The sequence below is a fragment of the Dissoconium aciculare genome (genome assembly GCF_010015565.1).
Source record: "Dissoconium aciculare CBS 342.82 unplaced genomic scaffold K489scaffold_3, whole genome shotgun sequence".
Lineage (NCBI taxonomy): Eukaryota > Fungi > Ascomycota > Dothideomycetes > Mycosphaerellales > Dissoconiaceae > Dissoconium > Dissoconium aciculare.
Window position 1 is genome coordinate 2,193,717 of NW_022984953.1, and position 22,792 is coordinate 2,216,508.

Genomic DNA, 22,792 nt, shown 5'->3' on the forward strand with positions numbered 1-22,792 from the left:
CTCCCACCACAATTGACTCTTTGCGACTTCTGATAATATCAACTTTCGTGACTACACAGCGTCGTACCTCATTTCATTTAACCTTCGCCTTCACGAATACGCAGCGCCTGCCTGCGTAGACTTACACGTCCTGCTACTTGCAACGCCGAAGATGTGAGGATCGCTTGATCGAGCAACCGATGCCTCACTAGAGACCATGCCACGCCGCCAATTTGTTGCCGACTTGGCAAAATCGCAAGCTGGTGTCTTGCCCGCCGGTATTACAAAGCTCCAAGCTGGTGACGACGACGGCGAATTTCATTTCTTCTTCACAGCAGATGGTGCATCTGCCGCCGTGAAGGCAGAACCTTTTCGAATAACTGCTTGCGTTTCAGAATTATCCGACTATCCGAAATCACACTCATATTTTCTCTATGCCGAAGATGATGCCCCAGCTCTCATATCAGAAGCCCTTCAAAACTTCCGAGGAACAACCGGCAAGGATGTTTCTGAGCTAGTTGACCTTGTGGCTGGCAATCTCCGACGACTCTCAACGAGTGAAGACATTCCGGACGAGGACGATGATGTGTACACAGATGACGAGGTCATGTCGGATGGGCTTTCGTCCATGGACGAGCTGGATGGTCTCCCCATCGACGCCTTCGATGAATCAGATTTCCTGGGCACAGCTGCATCAGGCCCGAAGGCAGGCTACGTGGAAAATGTCGGCCCAGTATTTCGTGCTCGACTCCGCAATGACATTCGTGCTGTCAAGTCGGCGGGCTTCCGAGTCGGAATGCTAAAACATCAAATCATCCATGGCGGCGCTGCCTATATCACCGTGTCGATCCGCATGGCAAAATTAAATATTTCACCTGAAGCTATGCGTGCCTGGCAGGTCGAGCCAAACGAATACCTCATCATGATCATCAACTACCCGAGTGGATACAGAGATTCAGAGGAGCTTCAGAAAGTGCCCAAATCGGAACTCAAAAACTACCTTGGCTTTCGTGTTGTTGCTGGCCCGTCCTACAAACCGCCTCTCGAGGACGCCGTCAGAGCGTTTTCGAGTGATGACACAAGGGGCAAAGCCAAGAGTGAAAGAAATCAATCAAGCTCGGCGGTCCGCAATACCTTCATCTCTAAGCCGTTATCAAGACTTCTCGAGACGAGTTTGCTGCCGGTGCTCAACATACGTTCGCTCGCGCTACCGTGGCACGGAGCAGAAGCTTGGTACGCTGATCTAGTAACAGGGATGGCTGCATCAGAGCTAGGCCATATTCCTCCTCAATACTTTGAACCAGAAATCATACGAAGCGACATCCCCGCCGTTCTTAAAGCGGATCACTTTCCTGAATGTCCGAACAACCACTCACTACCGCTCCTAGCTATGCAATTCATGTTGCGGCACTTCGTTCGCTGTACGGAATTCTGCCTTGTGTGTCATCGCAAAATTGACAGCGACGTCGAAGCTATCAAGCCCTACGTCTGTGAGCGAAACCTTTGTCTGTACCAATACATGACGCTAGGTTTCGGTCCTAATCTAGAACATGAGATCGCAACACAGCCATATGTTGTTGATCTCCTTGTCTCGTTCTGTTATGCTTCCGCGCAGGCAGGGGTCCTTAAAGATCTGCCAGATGGGCTGGCTTTGCTCCTCCCGCCACTGACATCCCGAGGGAGACTCCCGATGACAAGTTCCGATATAAAATACCTTGGCTGGGACTCGCACGCAGATGCTTCAGAGTCTCCGACCGCCAAATCACTCGGCTGGAACTTGCCCGCAGAAGCAGTGTACACTTCCTCGAACAATTCATCGCACCAGACGTACCAAGTTCGGTACGACCCAGCCACTCATGACATTCTTTTCCTGGACAAATTGATCACATCGCCAATTTCTGCGGGCACTTGGATACTAATAGTCGTGTCGACAGAAATGAAAAAAGAATTCTACTGCAGAGTCCGAGATGCCAACTTTTTTCCGAAGGTCGAGCTCGATGAGCCTGTGGAAATGGCAGTGGCGCAGCGTCCTCATAGCGAAGTCAAGGTTGCAGTGGTCCCAAGTACAGCAAGTCCTGCGAAACCAATCATCGAAATCCCGGCAGTCTTTGCCATCTGCAACCAAGACATCGAACAGCTAGATATTATTTCAAAGCAGACAGCAATCTGTCGTGTGCTAGACACTTTGCCTTCTGTGAAAGAAATGCGAGAATATGTCAGCACAGGAAGGTCTCTCAAGCAATGGGTGGAGAGAATCATGCCATCGGCACTTTCTCTGCTCACATGGATCATTGCAAGCAACCGCGCGTGCCTCATCCAAGTTGATAGCGATTACGTACCCAGCGATCAGGGCGGTACCGTAAGCCCGGAGCGCGTCTACGGAATGTCCAAATTCCTGCAATTTCGCTTTGCCATGGGTGCGCCGGATAAGGAGCAACGATTTTTGGGCGAAGTCAAAAGTGTGCAAGAGCGCCTCAAGTTACAATATCCGACCCTTTTTGCGTGGCATGGATCCCCTCTTCACAACTGGCATATGATCATTCGAGAGGGCCTTCACTACAACAAGATAGTCAATGGCCGTGCATATGGTCATGGCGTATATCACGCTAAGGATGCCGGCACATCACTGGGATACACTCGAAATCAACAGGGCAACTGGCCAAACAGTGCTCTCGGTATGAGCGGAGCGCTGGCTTTGAGCGAGATCGTCAATGCTCCCCAGGAGTACGTTAACACCAATCCCTACTACGTAGTAAGTCAACTTGACTGGATCCAGACGCGCTACCTGTTTGTCAAGGCGTCGGAGTTCTCCGATACCACTGCCGACGTCAGACCTGCGGATCCGCATCTTCAGGATCCCGCATGTACCCCGCGAGGTGCTACAGGAGAGCCAATCGTGATTCCCGCTTTTGCCATCAAGTCTAGCAGATTAGGTCCTGCTAGTCCAACTTCAAACCGGATGCACAATCCATTCAAGAAACAAAAGTTCCACACATTGGATACAGGATCCGCTGAATGCTCTCCGACATCAGGTGAATTTGATGCTGCTTCCTGGGACGCGCAAAGCATCGCCACCGAAGACGAAGACCTCGAATTGCTCATCGAAGAAGAGAATTCAAATGAGGCAGAGTCTCAACGAATCACGGGGCCGTCCACCGACTTCGTTCCGGGAAGCCTAGATTTTGACCATCTGCCGCTTATGGCGGTTCCTGAGTATGCTAGCCCACAGACAACCCGTCAGCTCATGCAAGAGATAAAGGCCCTTAGTAAGGTTCAGAAGTCTACCAGCCTTGGCGAACTTGGTTGGTATATCGACTTCGACCGAATTGAGAACATCTACCAGTGGATTGTTGAGCTTCACTCATTTCATCTTCTCGAGTCCACTGATACAAAGCTGCCGCTCGTCGCAGATATGAAAAAGCAAAAGATCACTAGCATTGTGTTCGAGGTGCGCTTTAACGGCGACTTTCCGTTTTCGCCACCATACGTGCGCGTGATCCGTCCTCGCTTTCTCACTTTAGCTGAAGGAGGTGGCGGCCACATTGTACAAGGCGGCGCGATGTGCATGGAGCTTTTGACCAACACCGGCTGGAGCAGCGTCAGCTCACTAGAAAGCGTGCTGCTACAAGTTCGCATGGCCATGATAAGCCATCCTCCTGCAAGACTGGCTCCTGCTTCGCATTCCGATTACGGCGCTCGCGAGGGCGCGGATGGCTACCTACGGGCTTGTCGCGCGCACGGATGGGCTGTGCCACCAGGTTTCCACGAGATGAGTCACCAATCGACTATAGCGGTTAAGCAGAAGCCATGAGGTCAAAGATCTTGTCGTGTTTGACGGCGGTCTCTTCCAGTCCCGATTTCTTGACGTCAATCACATGATTTGAAATGTATGCTTACGAAGATTATGCTTGTCACGCCCACCAGAGAAGAGCGCGTCGTCTCCTACGCATTTCATGTATTAACAATCGATCACGTATTCAATGTTTCAGCCGTTCCGAAGGAATGGTCACTACCGGACGCTCCAAGATGTCCTCATCTTCATTAATTCGAATATTGCGTGAAATGTTCTGGAGCGAATTGGCTTCTCGGATGGCAGATTAAACCATCATAGTCGTTCATTCATCGCAGTGTAGTAGCCATTAAATCGTCAAAAAAGCTATGTCCCCTGTGCGCCGTCAGCACCGTCATATGCAGTCCGCAGACTGAGCAACCTCCAATTGACAATACTCTTAATTCCTTCGCCTTTTCCGCACTCTTTGTTCCTCTGCAACCACGTCTCCCAAAGCTCTGACCACAAATTGTACACCGATTTCGCCCTTGAGTCGATCGACCCATTCTCCGATGTCAGACGCCGTCCAAACAGAATCGTACATTCCATTTCTCCTCAAGGTGTCTCCTCTCGCCGCAACGCCCCGTAATTCGCCCGTAAGACGATCTCCCAGAGATTCCACCTCTCCACTCAGCATTCCTTCGACGACGTGCGCAGGGACGAATAAAGAGAGAAAAGCCTGGACCACATAGGCGTGCTGTTTTGTGAAGGCATATTCCACCTCCGTCACAGATAATTGTTGTGAGCCGACTAGATACGCCAGTGATCGTGGGAGCGGTCCAGAAGAAGGCACCAGCGTGTCTTTGCGGCCGGAGAAAAGCGAATTATGAAGGCGATGCAGTGTGCGCATGTGGTATAGTCGCCAGGGAAATGTGCTGCTGAGAACACCGTATCGGGTGCGGAGTGCGGTGCGTAGGTGTGGAGGAAATGAGCCTTCAAGAAGCGAAGTCTCTTCCAAGAGGCTCGTGACGGATCTCAGAGAGGCATCGACTGGCAGATCGCGGATTGACGACTCTGAGGCTTGACGCACATCTGATATTTTGTCTTCTGATGACCAGAAGTTCTTGGTGAATCGCGCCAATATGCCTGGCTTTGATCCTTGAGCAATACCGAGATTTGATTTCTCGACGAGAGAGCTAGACTTATCAGACTCTCCGGCGTGCCCTTGAAATAAAGGAGGGACAAGATGTCTGCTTGGGGAAGGCAGTCTGATGGTTGATGTGGAATCGTTGAAGTTAACTCTCATCTTAGCCGGGGACTCGAGATTCAGTCGTTCTTCATAGCTACGGAATGAAGCTGTGATCGCTGTGGCGTTGGACGCGCTGAGAAGCTGTGAATATGCATCGAAGTTCTGCTCAGCCGCTTGTGTGCTAGCAGAACGGGCAGTGGCTGGACGTCTTGATGGTCCGACGTTGTTCTCATTCGAAGCAGAATTCTCCTCACAAATGCTTCTCGCTTTATGCAGCAGGTCCCTGTTCTCGGCACTGTGACTTGTTTGTTGACGCACAGATACCCGTTGTGGTGCTTCAGTTGCTGACGCTTCGGGCATTTGGTTATTGCTACCGGGAGGACGTGTCTTCCGTCCGAATTTCTTTACTCTCTCTATCGCAACGTTGTGATCAGAAGTCTCGAGGCTGGTCTGACCCTCGACGTGCTGCACTTCGACAGGACGACCAAATCTCTTTCTCTGCGCCAATTTCTGTACCAACGAGAATTGCGTCTGAGCTTCAGCAATGGACTCGTCGCATTTAGGCGCAACCTCCGGCTTGCGAGGACTGGAAGCTATGTTGAGTAATCCCGTCAAGTCGATAGTTTCTCTCCGCGTTGGTCTTGGACGACGTCGTGGCGGCTCGTTTAAGAGAGGAGTTTGTGCCTGGATCGAAGCTCGCGGAACCTCGTTCTGAAAGAATAAACCAGTTTCATCGTTTTCATCGCGCGGAGTGGCAACCTCCTCCGGTTCCGCTTCGTCCTCGTCATGGGCAGACTCTTCGGATTCAGTGTCTCCGTCATCGCCGGCGATGACATCGCTCTGAAACCGCGTCGCTTCGGCATCCGGCTGAAAGATCTCGCTGCTCGGCTCGACCTCCAAATCAGGAGCAACCAGCTGCTCGTCGTCCGTCTGCGGCGGCGTCAATATACGGCTCCCATCGGCTGAATCTTTCCTTTCAATTTCTTCGTCCTCGCTCTCTTCTGCTTCATTGTCTACATTGGGCCGACTCAGCGCTTGTGCTGGTGAATCTGCATAGGATAAATTGATGCCAGAGGAGCGGCGCCAGGTACGCGGTATCTTGGAGCGTCGAGGCTTACTCGCCTGGTCACTGAACAGGTCGTTGATGAAGTCACCAGAGCGTGCTCGTTCTGGGTCTATCGGATCCGGTTCGACCTCATGGGCTGCGCTGAGCGGTGCAGATGTGTTCGGCAACGCGTTGGCAGAGCGCGAGGCTTCCTCTTGCCAGAGATCGAGTTCTACATTGTCTTCGCTGTTCACATGTTCCTGACCATCAATGTCCTCGCCTAGATCTTCGTCTTCGCTTTCGCCCGACGACACCTCTATCGCTGCCTCGCGCCTAGATGCCATCGAATTTTGACCGCTATCTCGTCTCGTCTGAGAATCTCGGGGTCTGTCAGCATCGCTTGGTCGCCAACCAACGTCGGCTGAAAGTGACGTTCCTTCTTTCGTTTCGATCACAGAGTGACTGTTGATCGGTCGTCGAAACCCGTTCAGAGCTCCGCTAGACGGCCTCCAACTCATCGCATCGACTTCCGCATCCTGGCGCGTAGTTGGCGGGGCGTCAAACTGCTCACTAGTTTCAACATGCAGGTCTGGATAAATCACAGGTTCGGTGTCTTGCCCCTTCGGGGGTGATGAGGGTAGGTAAGAGACTTCCTGGACTGATGCATTGAGAGACCCAGGCAGCTCTGAGATTGTCGCCAAACCGGCGGAGCGGGTATGTGATACGAAGCTGGAATCTTTCGCAGTCTTAAGCGACTCCATTGATATCATACTGAAATCTTCATTTTCGGTAACTGTATTGTCGCCTGGATCATGACTATATCTGGCTCGGGCGCGCTTGCGCGCGCTCTCATGGGGAACCTCGAGCGCATTGGCGACAGGAACGTGTGCTGTGCGGTTTATCTCCTCGCGGTTCGGCCTTCGTAACGATGTTGCCTCAGCGAGCTCATCAACTTCTGCAGTTGTATCTACATGCGCCAAAGCGCTCCCTTGTGTCCGTCGCTTGCGCCTGGGCTGCCTGAGCACAGGAGCTTTTTCCTCGCCAATCTCGCCATCATGAACAATTTTCAGAGGACTGCTCTTTCGCATTCTCTGCCTTGGTCCTGGTGACGCCTCCAAGGTGACCCTCACCCGCCAGGGGCTTTCGACATTTGATTGTTTTGATGCTGGCGCGAGAAAGAATGACTTGCTAGGAGTTGCGAGCGAATGTTGATCGCGCGACTTCAAAGGCGAATACTTCTTGGATCTATTGGAGTGTGGTACTATCGGCGACGACGGCAAAGTAATAGGATCTGGCGATTCGTCGCGGCTGCGCAAAGCGTACACCATGGTGTCAGTCCGACGTGAGAGCCTTAGAAATGATCACGTTCGAGCAGGCATTCCGCGCATGCGATTCGTTTGGTTGCAATCTTGCATCCGTCGTTGAACTTTTGTGTTTTTCGAAGAGTGCGCCTCGCAATCGCCTCGCGCTCCGCAGTGACGCCAGTAATGAAGTCGCGTCGCGCGTCCCGCCAATTTAGGGTTCAACCGAATCGAGAGCGCCGTGTGTGAGAGTGCTTTGGTCGTCATAGGCAACGCGGAGGCAGGCACCAGACATTTACCCAAACCCTAAGCATCGACATCACCTGCGCCTGCACATTGTGATGGGACAAGACGCCTATCTCATGTTCCTGGTATTGAATAGCATTACATCGAGTGTGTTCCAGACAGCACTGTTGTGCGGACTTGTTTGTGAGTTTGTCACTCAAAAGTATGGGCATACATGGCGTTTTCAAAGAGATAGCCTCGTCCAGCGAGAGAGTATCGTTGGCCAAATATTCTGCTGCTCACCTCGCCACTCACGGACGTCCTCTTGTCATCGCCATCGACATAGCGATATGGCTCTTTCAGATACAATGCGGCAAAGGCGGCTCGAATCCGGCCCTTCGAACGTTATATTACCGACTTCTCCGACTCCTCAGTCTGAACATCCAGCCTATCTTTGTGTTCGACGGCCCCAATAAACCGCAATGGAAGCGCAACAAAAAGGTCGGCGGACCAGGTGTTCGAGTAGTGAGCGTACCAGAATTTCTCGCAAAGCAATTGCTCAAGTTGTTCGGCTTCCCGATCCATATTGCCCCGGGTGAGGCCGAAGCAGAATGCGCAGTCTTACAAAAGGCGGGCATTGTCGATGCTGTCATGAGTGAGGATGTCGACACACTCATGTTCGGGAGTGCCGTTCTTCTCAGGAATTGGACACCCGAGGGAAGCTCGAAGACGCCGACTCATGTCACTGTCTATCGAGCACAAGATGCCAAGGCCCAGACTGGACTCGACCCTAATGGCATGATACTCGTGGCTCTCATGAGTGGAGGAGACTACGTTGTCGAGGGAATCCCTGGGTGTGGGATCAAGGTCGCTTGTGATGCCGCGCGCGCCGGATTTGCGCATGAAATGTGCAAGCTGGCAGCCAATAAGGACGTCGAAGGTCTGCAGGGGTGGCGAGAACGACTCCAGCATGAAATACGCACGAATGAGTCAAAATTCTTTAGTCGGAGCAATGGACGCTTAGTGATTCCGGACGACTTCCCCCGTATGGATGTTCTTGGCTATTACACGCATCCATGCGTTTCGTCGGCCACCAAGCTTACTAGGCTCAAAGAGAGCCTCGTCTGGGATCAAGATATTGATTTCCCAGCATTACGCCTCTTCGCTGGGGAGGCTTTCGACTGGCGGTGCGTGAGCGGTGCGAAAAAGTTCATCAAAAACCTCGCTCCGGCGATGTTGGTACGAGAACTTCGTCTCCGCGGTAATAAGGAGCTTCGGCTTGAGCCTGATGCCCAACAAGAATATGAAAGGGAGCTAATTTCAGCCATACACGGGGAGCGGAGGCATGTCACTACGGATGGAGAATTGGAGTATCGAGTGTCATTCACGCCTTCCTCTCTTGTGCCAATTGACCTGAGCATCGAAGAGGAGGACGATGCCATTGCAGGGAATTTAGAAAGCGATTCTGATATCGAATCTGGCTCGCATATTGCTACGTTGGGTAACAGTGAAGTCCCAGCTTCTCCCACAAAATCACGACAATTTCGACCATACTACCCCGATCAGCCGGAAAAGCTTTGGGTAGCAAAGACGTTTTTGCAAGTCGGCAGTCCGTTACTAATAGAGGATCATGAAGCAAAGTTGCTTTTGCCAAAATCCGCTCCGAGCTCAAAGCGTACAGCTCGTGGACTGGGAAGCCGACCGACAGCCAAGTCGTCAGGAAAGAAGACCAATCGTTCGCTCAACGATATACCGGTGAACACGATGAATGCCTATGCAAAGGTCACAAAGAACGTACGTCCCGTGACCGCCTGTCTGTCAGACGGTAGTCAACTCGAGCCGATAGATGGTCAACCGCAGAAGGTTCGAAATGCCTTGCCCGACAAGTCGCACGCGCTGGAGCGGGTCGCCGAACTTCCATCTTCGACCATCGATGGCAAGAAGCCCGTTTCATCTTTCAGACGGCCCAACATCCGTGCACGATCCCAAATGAACGCCATGGCCACGCCCACAGATGACTATGGGCATGCCCCAGCTGTGCCTCTCTCAAGAGATGATGAGTTAGAGAGCCACCGTATATCAACGGAGGGAGGCGGACGACCAGAACCTGAAGTGCAAGGTACACCAAGACGCCGTAAGAGGGTAATGATGGTATCACCTTCACCTAGACAGACCCAGAGAACGATCAGCTCATATTACTCACCATCCCCAAAGAAAGTCGCTTCAAAAGCATTTAGCACAGATGTGGTCGATTTGCTTTCATCATCGCCAGCTCGAGAACTACCCCCGGATAGATCTGGCTCCCCAAGTCCAATCATGCCTCGCACTGATGTATTCAGACACGAGCGTGGCGAACAAGCGGTCTCCCCGGTATTTGTGAATGCCATGAAAGAAAGTCGTGCCGACTGCGAAAAGAACACACGAGAAAGATTGTCACCATCTTTAATCCTACCTGCAGGTGTCACGCCGCGCAGCAAACGTCGCAAAAAGCTTGCATGTCGAGGGAAGCTCACACGAGCATCAACTGCTCCTGTACTTGGCTACGACGATGACTCCGATGGTGAGGATCCCGGTGTGGAGAACCATTCGCACGAGATCTCATATTCATCCCCCCATCAGTCAAGCGTGTTGCGAAGACGATCAGCAGAGCAGGTCCAGAATGAGCCGATTGATCTTACGAGCTCGCCCTTACCAGCAAATCCATTCTCCGCATCTCCACAGGAGCGACTAGCAAGTCCCTCCTCGTTTCTAAGAAGAGGAACCCCATTACGCCAGGAAGATATGCCAGCAACGGATTCAACGGTGACACAACCGAAGAAGAAATTAATCATCCTTCGTCAGAGCTTGGTTGGCACTTTCAAAGAAGTCGACGTCGATGCCGTGGATCTCTCTGGCGACGGAAGTGGTTGGAAAGCCAGTGGTGGTAAAGCATCTTTGCGAGCAGTCGAAGGCGTCAGCCGGGCCAGATGGAGGCAGAGTGCCGTCGAAATTTTAGATCTCACTGGAGCTTGATTGTGTAATGACATGGCCTAACGAACGTATTACTGTACATTTGAGCAGGTTACCGTTTCTCGTCGGACAAACCACGAATGATAAACAATAAACCTTTGGAAGCACTTGAAAAGAATATCACGATCCGCTATGGTATCTGTGACACTATGATGTTAAGCACCGTTGGCTTTGGAATTGTAATTCGGGCTGGAAAAGCTTCAGTGTGTCCAGCTTTTACAGTGAACCTTCCATCAATAATTACAACTTTTAGGTCGGTCAATTGTGAATTGATTGTAACGTACGGGCTTGTATAAATTTGTTTCTAGAGAGCAGAATAATCGTGGAGAGGAAAGCTGCACGACATAGACAAAGTAAAGCGAGCTGTATTATCGCTGCATCCGTGACCTGTTGTTCGGTCTCTCACGACCAAAATCACGGCAACAAATTTGTTGCCCAGATAACACCGACAAAGATCTAAGGCTGCGGCCCAGCCGATTTCGGTCCGGTCTGCCTGACATTCGCAATTGACATTGCCGTGGTCCTCTCACGAAGCGGGCATTTCATAGCGAACGTTCCTGTTGCATGGGATCTTCTACGCGGTATCTGAGCTTGCGAATTCGAAGCAGCCCTGCACGCCGACGCAAAAATGGACACGACTGGAGTCTTCAGAACACTTAGCAAATATGTCCATCTATTTGCGAATTATAGTCACAGCACGAATCAGCGGTTTCCCAAAGACTGGGCCGTCGCTGGCTCTTGCCATGGCGGAGCGCGTCGTAGCTTTCACCCATGACAAGTTGCTCCAGTCTCCGCTCTTGATCATGTTTGCGTAGCAGGACTTCATCCATTTGCCAGGTTTCGGTGTCTAATAGGCCGATCTTCACGAAAAACGACGTCAACCGCCGGAGCGGCTGTAGCAAGGTTACAAACCGTGATTGCGCGGCGAACTGGATTTCTTGAGATATCGAAAGGTCCCGCCCGTCGGAATCTGTGTAGGCACTCTCTTGATGTGGATCTAGGTAGATCGTGAGGGATAAGCGGCCCATATCTTGCGCCAATAGTCTAACGACCTGGTTCACGGCACGCTCGTTCGTGCTGTCCTCGGTAATGTTAGAATATGTGCGATAATGGAAGAAAATCTCGAGATCTCTTAAATGATGCAGAGAATGTAGTGAGAGTGCTCTTGACAAGAATAGTTTAGTGTCAGTAAGCAGGGTTATGTAGTCACCTGCGTTCGGAGCATCTTTAGGTGGCAGATCAGGTACTAGGACGAATCGATTCGAGCTGTAGAATACCTGCCGCGCATCTTCGCTCATTGTTCGACAGACGAGGAAGATGGAGATTGGGGAACGATAGCATGCGCATGGTGGATAGACGAGGCCTTCCCGACAGCACAGCTCCCGCTTCTGCTTCCGACAGCGACTCGAGGCTCGCGGATATAAAGCAAAACGATTCTGTTTCCGTATAACTTCCCGAAATGGTGCGAGAAGGTCAGTATATCGAAGCACCCGCTGTCGCAACTCCATTGGTAAATCTAGAAACCGAAAAGACCCGCCGCGAGCCAGGAGTTCTTTTTCGATCATGTGCATAAAAAAGGCTTTGATCACCTTTATTGTATTCAGATCAGATGAATTGTAATGCTGACTTATTCCAACCTGTGACAAAGACAGCTTCTTCAAAGGCTCTAAGGCCTTGGCCGCGGAGCCTTCGCTGTCAAAGCCTGCCAGGCCGAGAACCAACGAAGTGCTGGGTAATTGATGACAGACCTGCAGCCATTCGCTCGAAGAGAGCCTTGTCTCACGTCGAGCGGGTCGACAAGGCAGGACAGGACTTTCGTTTTCCTCCCGGAGCCAGACATGTAGGCGCCGACAATAAGGTAGGATCTTCTGCAGAGGGCTACGCTCGGCCGCCGCGAGGGATATGACACCTGTACGCTCTAATGTAATCGGATAGGTCATGCAAAGCCATGGCAAGGCGTCCGCGGCAATGTCGTAGCTGACGAAACGTAGGTCGCTCCAGAGGTCAAGAAAGAGGTCAAGAAAGGACGGATCAACAGTAAGTCGGCTAGCGACGGTACCAATTCTGATGTACGGAAACTCATTGTAGAGTGAGTTGGCGGAGAGTTTCGCGGCGAATGTGTAGTCGTAGATACGCATTCGGACTGCCTGGGGGAGATCGTTGAAGCCTGCAAGGCGAGTGGACGAATGCAGACAGGCCGTTGCTTGGAAATGCCGGCAGATTCGAGTTTGTATGACTGTTTTGCTTCGCAAAATCTTAGTAGTCCTATTGTGCTGTCGAGCTATCGAGTCGCCCGAAGTAAGTGAGTCTTTTGTAGATTCACCACTCTGGTCTCTAACAGAATGTCTGGCATGTAAAGGCGTCGCACGAACGTAAGATCGGATTGTATCTTGGAACATCGTTGCATAACGGAGCAAGTGTACGAAACGTCCGAACGGGAACGGACCTTCCCAAAGTGGTCAGGAAAGTGAAAAACTAAGAAAGTTGATTAAAGATATCTAAGAAGACTAGAGGAAGAAGGATACGGGGGCGTGGACAAGGTCAAGGCAGCAGGAAAGGTGATGATCAGCGCAGTAAAGAGTTTACCGAATTATTATAGGGCGTTGCTTGCGAACTTTGCCATTGTTTCACAAAACCCGCGGCGCGATTAATTCGATGATACGGCTGAGCGCGTCGGCCTGATCGCCAACCGGTCGGCTTTGGCTCAGCCGAAATGCGGCGTATTCTAAGTTTCATTATTAGCGGGACAGCTCGGACGACTTCACTAGCGTCGCGCACACCAACTTGTCTCGCGTATCCCGAACAACGCGCCTTCATAAACAACACTCTAACAACTACTCTTCGTCGTGTTCAGGTTGGTGACTATGGCCAATATCGTCACTTTGAAGGTGTTGCTGATTGCTCTGTCGCTGAATAGTCGCTACAGTCGTTGTTGAAGCAATTCTCACTGCCACGAGTTGTAATCAATGCAAGAACACCCTCTGAAGAACGCAGTCGCCCTGCCAGTCCGTAGCTCGTCATTAAGTGCTCCACCCTCGTCGCCACAGGTTCAGACGTCCTCACCGCTCTCAGCAGTGCCGCCGCCGTCGCCACCGTCGTCGGATCGACCTCTAGAAGCAGTTGTGACTGCCAAGACTCAAGAAATGGTCTCAATTCGCTCTCGTGCTCGAGTGGCGCGCTCGGAGCCCTTGGAGTAGCTTGAATCGGTGCTGGAGCACGCCATGTTGCAGCCGAAGCCGAAGCCACGCATTAAATGCTCTCTGTGACTCTTTATGCGTTTGCCGGAAGATGAACATAGATTACGTGAAAACAAGCGGGAATACGATGTGCTCCCGGATAAGCCTGAAAGTAGTATAGATGCTACTGAGTCGTCAAAAATGGCTACCAAACGGGCTACGTCGAAACGATATATACGGAGCTGTATCGCCTATAGAGCAGGCAACGTATTCTACGACGCGGCTCATATTTTTATGACACTACTGACCCCTCAAGCCGTAGTAAGGACTTAATTTAATACTAACTATATCAGAACCTCTCCAGTGCTACTATATTGTCTAGTTACTAAGGCCTATTAGACCTTAGCCTAAGGCTAGCTTAATTACTAGGGTGCCTTAGGTGATATCAACACAAGGACATCACAGGGTCCTCGGCACGCGCGAAACGCGTCTTTCCTGAAACAGAAGAATTCACCGGCATGATCAAATGATACCAATGTGTATTTCGTAATCTCGTCACAGTGTTCTTGCTTTATCGTTTCATACATCTCCTTCAAACGGAACACCGGCATTAATACTGTTTCCTTCATTAATCACTTACATTGGGAATCTTGCATTTGAAACGTTGTTTTCGCTGGTTGCTTCGAGTAGACCTCGAAAATTTGGAAGCTCGACCATCCTTTATCTTTCGCAATGCTAAATACACCATGGATATGCTCACGTTGTATACAAAGACTAGCTCAATCAGTACGAATACCAATTCGAGCGCAGAGTCGACATCAAAGTACTCACAGTGCTATCTCGCCTGCATTGCTCGCCCGTGCGAGGTCGGTCGCATCAGAACACGCCGCTCTCACGCAAAAGCTAGCCACCGATTTCGATGCCAAGTCGGCGAAAAGAGCGGGAGAGCTATCGCGTACAGCAAACGCCATTGATGAATACGACAAAGCTCAGTCAGCGTGGACCGAGTTGCAAACACTTCTCGAAAGTGGAGACAAAGAGTTGAAAGAGCTGGCCGAGGAAGATATCGGGCCTTCGCAGGAACGAATCGATCACGCATCCACTGCACTACAGACGAGTTTGTTACCCATACATCCTTTCGCCCACTTGCCATGCCTGATCGAGATCCGACCCGGTGCTGGTGGAGACGAAGCTGCGCTATTTGCAGGCGATTTGCTACGCATGTATGAAGCATTTTGCGTCAGGCATGGCTTACGGACTACTATTCTCAAGTATGATGCAGCCGACGCAGGCGTTGGGGCAAATAGCGGCTCGGCGGTGCACATTCAGGAGGTGGTACTGGAAGTCGAATCGGCAGACGCTTACGGCATACTGCGGTGCGAGGCAGGCGTTCACCGCGTCCAACGGGTCCCCGCAACGGAGAGCAAAGGCCGTACACACACATCAGCAGCCAGTGTCCTGGTACTGCCGTCCCTGACGGATGAAACAGGCGATCTGGGCGAAAATAGCTTCAACGATCCCAAGAGTGATTACTACGTCGATCCGAAGGAGGTCCGTGTGGACGTGATGCGCGCCAGTGGAGCGGGAGGACAGCATGTCAACAAGACTGAATCTGCTGTGCGCTTGACGCATGAGCCTAGCGGGATGGTGGTTATGATCCAGGAAACACGATCGCAGATCAAAAACCGCGAGAAGGCCTGGCGACTGTTGCGATCACGCATCGCGCAACAAAAGCGGGAAGAGCGTGAGGAGGAGCTGATGAAGCTGCGAAGAGGTGCAGGTGCTGGGCGAGCAGGACGAGAGAACAAAGTCCGGACGTACAATTGGGGTCAACAACGGGTGAGCGACCACCGAAGCGGAATGGATTCAAGGAATCTGGATGATGTCGTGCAGGGTGGAGAATCTCTGGACAAAATCATGGAAAGCGTACGATTGTGGATGGCCGAGCAAGAGGTACTTGGTCTCGTCGCTGAGGCGGAACACAAGCACAAGCTTACCGTATGACAAAGGTAAGGGTTCGCAATTTGATGCTGTTCTTATCAACCGCCCAGCTCGTTCCAAGATGGATGTCTCCGACATGGAAGGACCTTGCAAGTCGGCAGCGCCACAGGCTCTTAGCTCGTCGGCGTGGAGCATCATTGAATGAGTTTTCGCGTGAAGACCGTCGCAACTTCTTTGATCAGTTGGTGAGAAGATCTGTGATGTGGCGTCTCGATGAAGATCTGTAGTATGACACGGCGATCCTCGCGTGGACAGCAGCGCATCGTATATGAAAGTGGTTTCTGCCAGTCTTGGAACCGCCTAGCAGCGCGCAGACCTGAAATTGCGGTATGATAGCCGCACAAGACTTCACCACAATGACGCGCTGAAGGACAGCGGTCTAAAGTTAACATTCCAGGTCAAAGTCGATGGCTTCCCGAGTTTTCAATTCCGTGGGCTATGCAAGTTTTCGGACAGCGTACAGCATCGTTGTGACAATTGACAAGGGCCTGGTAAACGGCGAAGCGGCTATATACTGGACATGAGGAGCCCGAAGCGGAGTCGAAAAACCTCGTCTATAGAAGAACGAGTAATAACTGTATCCTCTCAACACGCGCACAAGTGACGCAATCCACTTCTGGTCCTTCACTCTCTTTCTTCGGCAATGCATCCTCTTCGGCACTAGTCTTGGCCATTGTATTGAAGTCGCGGAATTTTAATGGTCCCACGGGATGAAACTCCAGTTCCCTCGCGATCCTCCAGGGCAAGCCATCCGCGGAAAGCCTGCAATTATCCTGGTTCGAGTTTCTCGGCGTCTGTGCTTTCGGACTTCACTGCATCACAAGGCCACCCATCTTCGACATCTGCGATACTCGAGTTCCGCCTCAACTCCTGCTGTCGATCGCAAATAGATGCAGAAACTTGCACATGCTTACGCCGAGAAACGTGCTTACCTTGCACATGCGAGGAACAGCTGTGGTGTGTCTTGGTGACGGTGGGCCTCGACCTTTCCTGCAACTACCTCTTGTCGTTGGTGACAGGACGCCCCGACGTGCGAGTCGCTCATTGACATGGCGTATCTGTCATCAGGCGCACATCTACAAAAGAAAGCTTATTGCTTTAGATAGCGGCCAACAAGCAATGGTTCCACATGTTGAAACTGTAGCTTTACACGGGTCCCAAAATCTAACGCATGGTCTTGCATCTGACAGACCCGGTCACCGACATGATGATTCTCAAACGTCCGAAACGTAGTGCTTGCATCGACAGGTAGGACATCGTTCGACAGACATTACTTAGTGGTGCATGACGGCCACCACCACCATCGCATGTAGAACCACAAGCTTGGATGATACCGGAGAGCTCTCAAACCAGGTGGTATAAAATGACTGCAGATCCCCGTCTCTTCTCCTGCGATGCGTGAATATCAGACCCTTTCTTGAAGGTCAAACTGTGTCTTTTCAATCTGAAGTCATTTCACCTCCATCTTGCCGTTTCCACGATGGCCCCACACTTGGACTCTGAGACTACGTATTTGATCGAACTCTTCGCACAGTGGCAGATCAAAGACCAAAACACAGCTCTGTACTTTGGTGCTGCTGTCCTTGGGCTTATTGCAGTATTCACAACCATCCACTGGACCGAGGTCATATTCGACAAGCTATGCAGTCGTTCATCGTCCCTCAGACAAAATGTTAGGTCAATCACTCGAAGAGTTAGTCAGATATGCAGAGTACGACACATCGGAGGCCTTCAAGTCCGTCCAGGACGATACATGCTATCAACGTTATATTTTGCGATTAACATCATCCTGGCATTCCATGACAACCCACTAGGAGTGACCGCCCTCGGAATCTTTGCTAAGCGGCTTGGATGGTGAGTCTGTATTATTGACACGAAGACATCACAGTGTTGACAATCTCGCCAGGATGGCATTATGCAACATGTGCTTCGCCATATTTCTAGGACTCAAGAACACACCGCTATCGCCCTTGGCAGGAAAGACTTATCAAGATCTCAATGTCCTACATCGCTGCGTTGGATATACGACGATTCTGTTTGTTGTGCTCCATGGAAGGTAGGAGGGCGAGCTTTGATGATATGGCTTGTAACGGTTCGAAACTGACGGTCTACAGTATCTACCCTGCCGCACTTTTTGCATTCCATGTTGGATACGTTTTGCTTGAGAGCGTACAGTACGCGGGTTACGTTGCTGGTGTGGCGATGGTCCTCATCTTCTGCACCGCCAATGGCCAGGTCCGCAAGCGCCAGTACGAGTTCTTCTACATAGCGCATATCATCCTCGTCGCCATCATTCTCGTCACCGGTAAGTATGAAACGCAAACGAACGATGTCGGCAAGCGCTGATCAGATCCGCAGTTGGTCTGCATCGCCCTGAGATGAAACTCAACGCCCTCAAGATCACCATTTTGGCAGGGAGTTTGTGGGCCGCTGATCGCGTCTTCCGCCTGTCTCGCTGGGCATACTTTGCCTTGGGCAACTACTGTACACTTACGCCGCTGTCAACCAATACCACCAAAGTTACCTTGCACCGCTCCCTGTTGGCCGGCCGGCCAGGCTCTCATGCATTCGTCTGGATTCCCGGAGTTCGGGCCTTCGAGGCTCACCCATTCACCATGGTATCGAATGAACCCGTCGAGTTTCTGGTCAAGGCGCACGATGGCTTCACGAAGGCTCTATATCGAAAAGCTTGCGAAAAGCCGGGCAAGAAGTTCCGCGCAACAATCGACGGTCCTTACGGCAATGCTCCTGACCTCGACAAAAACTACGACAGACTCCTCCTGGTCGCTGGTGGCAGCGGTGTGACATTCACCATGGCACTAGCCTTGGCGTGGGCACGCAAGCAGCGAGATGCTTCCAAAAGCAGCTTTCTCGACTTTGTCTGGGTTGTCCGCGATCCTGGTGAGCATTCGATTCGATTCGTTCCGAACAAAGCATTTAAGTATACTAATCGCGCCCACACAATAGCCAACTTCGAATGGTTCAACGCTGAGCTCGGTGAGCTCCTGGCTCATCCTCGTGTCAACGTCCGCCTCTATGCGACGGGAAAAATTCCACAAGCGATCACCGAGAAGATCTCTGTAGATGTAGCGTCATCGATCGAAGAGCAGCCACAGGTCGAAAAGGTCGAGGCAGACACGAAGATCACAATGACGACGACCTCCCCTCGCTCGTCGAGCACGTCCCTATCCTCAGGCCAACCACTACGCTCGATGAACTCGGGACGACCGGACATGTCGAGTCTCCTTGGCATTGCCACCGCGGGCCTTGGACATCAATCGAAAGTACTTGTAGCTGGTGAGTCGATCCTGTCGGTCATCGTCCCACTCGATTTGCGCCCCTGCTGACAGATTCTCCTTTCAGGCTGCGGCCCGTCGAGTTTACTTTCCCAATTACGCTCGGCCGTCGGGGCACTGCCTGTCACCTCGACCGCACCAGGCATTTCGACCTTCCTGGAGGAGTTTTCTTACTAGAATTTCTTCCATCCATTGTTTTCACTTTGCACTCCGGCGTTGGTTGAGTCGTCGTTGCATCTTTATGCCTTTATGACTACCTAGGTAGATGAGCATACGCGGGATACCCGAGATATACACGGGCGCACGGGGGCGGTTCGGCAGGGGGGAATTTGGCATCGATGACAATGCCTCGCATATGTGTGAATCTGCAGTAGCATGCGGTGTATACTTCCGCATGCATGAATTATTCTTCTGAGGATAGCACCGAATTCCGGTGGGAGGTGCAAAGCAACGGAGACGCACACAAAAGGCAGGCAGTATGATAGAACAGCTGTAGGAAATGCACAACCTTCGGGTCCACGACAGACATCGCACGGTCTCATGTTTCCCCCTTTGCGGGTGCTTCGACGAAAGTCAGCCCCTCCCCCCGGACAAAGAAGCCCAGTGTGGTGTTCAAAGCCCGCATTTTCGCCGCCGTGCTCTCCTCGAGCCCATGTTCGTTCACGAAGCATTCGAAGCGGCCTTGTTCGACGACCGCTTGGCGGTTCTGTGCTTCGCGTTGCGCATCCGCGAGGGTTGCGAATGCTGCGACCTTGCGCACGGCGACGCGGTTCGTGACCAAGCGTAGCACGGGGAGCGTCCCCCAGGGCGGAGGGAGCGGTGATCGGAATGAGAAGGGCTCTGGTGCTTGCTCGCCGGGATTTCTGGGTTTCTTCGGCGGGCCCTGATGGCGCGTGGTGATCACGATGGGACATTGCAGCGCTTTCATCAGGGATTGCGTGGCACCTGCCAGTTGGGCGTAGTTGGCTGGATGTTGCTGGACGGGCCGCATGCCTGCGGTGGTAGAGGAGAGCAGGTCCGCATGCTCTGTTTCGGATCTGTTCTGCCAGTAGAAGGCGGAGAGGGAGTCGAGGGCGACGAATGCGAGCTCCCGGTCGAAGGAGCGATGTGCCCGGGCGTTGAAGAGGTATGATGGGATCGAACGGACGGTCGCGGTTGTGGAGGACAACGTCTCCGGGCGGAGGATATGTACATGGTCCAATGCGGCGAGGATGACTTGATCGATGTCGAGGTGTGAATTGGCGCTGCTACTGCTGCTGCTGGCCTGAGAAATCTCATGCCTGATTTGTGATGCCAGTCGTGATATTGAGAACTTCCCATCGAGGTCAACAATGACCACACAGGCATGCGCGCCGCCATGGTCTTTGCAGAGGACAGCTTTGGCAGTGAGATGATAGAGAATATGAGTCTTGCCGCCTCCGGGTGCAAGCGACATCAATTCCAGCACGAATGAAGTCGATGATCGTGAATTCGCCGGCGGGCGTCGACAGTCAAAGGCCGATCTGATGACATTGTTCAATGCAGGCCATCCGAACCATGAGGCGTCGTGTTGTAGAGCATTGATATCTCTGAGCAACTGACATCTCTGGTAAACATGTGCTCAAGACAAATGTTGCGGCGGTGCGAGGCTGACGCTGAAAACTCACCTCGTCCAGACCGACCTCTTCGATCTCATCCATCAACGTCTTCCCCAGATTCCGCGCATCCATGATTGGTATCGCTCATCACGGCACAGAAACATCCCATATCGGAAGCACAACCGAACGTAGACCGAACACCCATCAAGCCCTTGGAGCGCAGCAACGGAGTGAAAGATCGCGGGAACGCCGCTACGAAGCCAGCCTCCCGACCTCGAGAACCTCACCCAAGACATGGCGCCGATGATCGAAGCTTTCCACGCCACCGAGCTCGCCGAACGAGTCAAATACAAGCCCGACGGCCAATTCCACAAGCCGCGGGTCGACCTCAAAGACTGCGCATTGAAGGAGTTGATCCAGTACGATTGTCAATTACAGGGCCCGAAGAATAGTCCCTCGAGCAAGGTCGTTTGCGAGCCCGTTCTACGGCTTTTCAGGAAGTGAGTCCCTCTTTCCTTATCGCCTCTGGGCTCCCTAGTGATGCAGATTCGCTCGAAGCTTCATCGTGGGATAGAAAGGACCTGATATTGATCTGATGTTTTGTCACAGATGTGCGGGAGGATTGACCGTCGAGACGACGGCGTGGGAAGACCGATTCGATTGAGCTTTGGGATTTACGCGCACGAGTGGAGTAGACGTCATTCGCAAACACGTCGGTTGATCACTTTCACGGCAGCTTACGATCCTGTCAAGATATGCTCATGATGTTGGCGGTAGCAAATCCCATGTGGAAACGAGAATCAAATTGTACACCTCCAGCGCCTCGCTCGAAAGATGCCCCCCCGAAAACAAAAGATAATAGTACAGCGGCAATATTGCACGGAAATCAAACAAAGCCATGCAGACTCTGTCGATGCCCTCCCTTCCGCCAATGCGCCATGTTATGATTGACGATGACGCCCTCGGGCATACCTAAATCCATTCCTCCCTGAATTTGTTCGTCCGTGCCGTCCACGCCCAGCTCCACGGCTTCGTCGGTATCACCCAGGTCTTTGAGGACCTCTGCGAAGGTGTCCTCCTTCGCCCGCACCCGTCCCCTCCCACGCGCGGAGCCACGCAACGACGATCCCTGCGCCGCGAGTTTTTCGCTTCGTTTCCGCTCCGCCTTCATGGCTCCCGCCTTGGCGGCTGCTGCGAGTTTCCTCAACGCCTGTTCCGCCATCATGCCTTCCTCGGTAGCCTTCTCGCGCATCTTACGCGCGTCCTTCTCCCTCTCGGAGAAGACGTCGGTGCTCTCCCAGGCGTGTCGAGGTGGTAACGCGGGGAAATGTTTGGGAATGTAGGAGGGCGGTTGTCGCGTCATGAGAGGTTCCAGGAGTTTTGAGAGATCGGGAGGTGCGGGCACGGGCGGCGGAGGATCTGATGTCGTAGGAAACGCGAGCGCGGGTGGGACTTGCAGTCCGAGTTGTGGAAGTAGTTGTGACGCAGCAGCCGCGTTGGGCATCTTTGCAAGCGAGATGGCGTAGTCGTAGGCGGTAGGCTTTGTTCGGCGCTGGTCATGCATTGAATGGCGGATGTGTGACAAGATGTCGAGCATATCTGTGGTTGCTGTCAGAGATTGCGAAGTATACGAGGCTGACATTCGAGCAGTCACTGACACTCCTCCACATGTGATCGAAACATCTCCATGGCCGATGGCTTGACACTGTCAAAGCCGACCATGACGAGGGCGGCACCTATACTCCGCAGCAGCTGTCCTTGCGCGAACACCGGATCTTGCATCGCCGGCTCGACATGTGGTGGGCGCTGATAGGGATCGCGCAGCGCATGGTGAACTCTCCTTCGCTTCTTCGTGTTGTGATGGTCGGGCTCGGGGCCATCGTGAGATCGTTTCGCGCCAGTATCTTTATCGCCGGCCAGAGATGCCATATCTGCGCGCGCGCAATTCCGTTATCGAGATGATGGTGACGGATTCTGCATCGCCGAGCGATGACACCACACTGATGTGAGTGTTGTCGCCGCCTGAATAGAAATACTCCAAGATGATGCAGTTTCGGGCTGGCTGTGAAATTCATCCAGCATGGTACAACATGACCTTTGGAAGCTTGAGTCGCGAACGAGAACTTTGCAAGCCTGAGGCAAGATATGGTGTCCAAACCAGCCAG

General features: G+C 52.3%; 10 protein-coding genes across 10 annotated transcripts; 6 read left to right on the top strand and 4 right to left on the bottom strand.

Moving 5' to 3' along the window:
* Nucleotides 1-196: 196 nt before the first annotated feature.
* K489DRAFT_421938 (uncharacterized protein) lies at nucleotides 197-4,108 on the top strand (the record flags this gene model as incomplete). The annotated part of the gene is made up of 2 exons (XM_033608232.1): nucleotides 197-1,676; nucleotides 1,770-4,108. 2 exons carry the CDS (start codon nucleotides 197-199, stop codon nucleotides 3,788-3,790), a joined length of 3,501 nt encoding a protein of 1,166 aa, XP_033462652.1. The 3' UTR covers nucleotides 3,791-4,108.
* K489DRAFT_378149 (uncharacterized protein) lies at nucleotides 3,841-7,510 on the bottom strand. The gene has a single exon (XM_033604338.1). The coding sequence runs from the start codon at nucleotides 7,368-7,370 to the stop codon at nucleotides 4,209-4,211; it is 3,162 nt and encodes a 1,053-aa protein (XP_033462653.1). The 5' UTR covers nucleotides 7,371-7,510; the 3' UTR covers nucleotides 3,841-4,208.
* A 182-nt stretch (nucleotides 7,511-7,692) lies between these two features.
* Nucleotides 7,693-10,777, top strand: K489DRAFT_378150 (uncharacterized protein). Its single transcript, XM_033604339.1, has one exon. The coding sequence runs from the start codon at nucleotides 7,794-7,796 to the stop codon at nucleotides 10,578-10,580; it is 2,787 nt and encodes a 928-aa protein (XP_033462654.1). The 5' UTR covers nucleotides 7,693-7,793; the 3' UTR covers nucleotides 10,581-10,777.
* A 52-nt stretch (nucleotides 10,778-10,829) lies between these two features.
* On the bottom strand, nucleotides 10,830-13,098 carry K489DRAFT_378151 (uncharacterized protein). Its single transcript, XM_033604340.1, has one exon. It carries the CDS (start codon nucleotides 12,974-12,976, stop codon nucleotides 11,234-11,236), a length of 1,743 nt encoding a protein of 580 aa, XP_033462655.1. The 5' UTR covers nucleotides 12,977-13,098; the 3' UTR covers nucleotides 10,830-11,233.
* A 257-nt stretch (nucleotides 13,099-13,355) lies between these two features.
* Nucleotides 13,356-13,804, top strand: K489DRAFT_378152 (uncharacterized protein). The gene has a single exon (XM_033604341.1). The coding sequence runs from the start codon at nucleotides 13,544-13,546 to the stop codon at nucleotides 13,772-13,774; it is 231 nt and encodes a 76-aa protein (XP_033462656.1). The 5' UTR covers nucleotides 13,356-13,543; the 3' UTR covers nucleotides 13,775-13,804.
* A 681-nt stretch (nucleotides 13,805-14,485) lies between these two features.
* K489DRAFT_301226 (release factor) lies at nucleotides 14,486-15,727 on the top strand (the record flags this gene model as incomplete). The annotated part of the gene is made up of 1 exon (XM_033600423.1): nucleotides 14,486-15,727. A coding segment is annotated over one exon (1,242 nt), but the record flags the coding sequence as incomplete, so codon positions are not given.
* A 1,507-nt stretch (nucleotides 15,728-17,234) lies between these two features.
* On the top strand, nucleotides 17,235-18,552 carry K489DRAFT_314681 (ferric reductase-like transmembrane component; the record flags this gene model as incomplete). Its single annotated transcript, XM_033601032.1, has 4 exons — nucleotides 17,235-17,608; nucleotides 17,661-17,793; nucleotides 17,930-18,059; nucleotides 18,113-18,552. Coding segments are annotated over 4 exons (1,077 nt in total), but the record flags the coding sequence as incomplete, so codon positions are not given.
* A 792-nt stretch (nucleotides 18,553-19,344) lies between these two features.
* Nucleotides 19,345-20,823, bottom strand: K489DRAFT_163265 (uncharacterized protein). Its single transcript, XM_033599311.1, has 2 exons — nucleotides 20,697-20,823; nucleotides 19,345-20,618 (listed from the first exon to the last, which is right to left on the bottom strand). Exons 1-2 carry the CDS (start codon nucleotides 20,723-20,725, stop codon nucleotides 19,589-19,591), a joined length of 1,059 nt encoding a protein of 352 aa, XP_033462659.1. The 5' UTR covers nucleotides 20,726-20,823; the 3' UTR covers nucleotides 19,345-19,588.
* Nucleotides 20,748-21,756, top strand: K489DRAFT_378156 (uncharacterized protein). The gene is made up of 2 exons (XM_033604342.1): nucleotides 20,748-21,127; nucleotides 21,237-21,756. Exons 1-2 carry the CDS (start codon nucleotides 20,922-20,924, stop codon nucleotides 21,289-21,291), a joined length of 261 nt encoding a protein of 86 aa, XP_033462660.1. The 5' UTR covers nucleotides 20,748-20,921; the 3' UTR covers nucleotides 21,292-21,756.
* Nucleotides 21,514-22,556, bottom strand: K489DRAFT_387508 (uncharacterized protein; the record flags this gene model as incomplete). Its single annotated transcript, XM_033606329.1, has 3 exons — nucleotides 21,514-21,615; nucleotides 21,655-22,226; nucleotides 22,286-22,556. 3 exons carry the CDS (start codon nucleotides 22,554-22,556, stop codon nucleotides 21,514-21,516), a joined length of 945 nt encoding a protein of 314 aa, XP_033462661.1.
* Nucleotides 22,557-22,792: the final 236 nt, after the last annotated feature.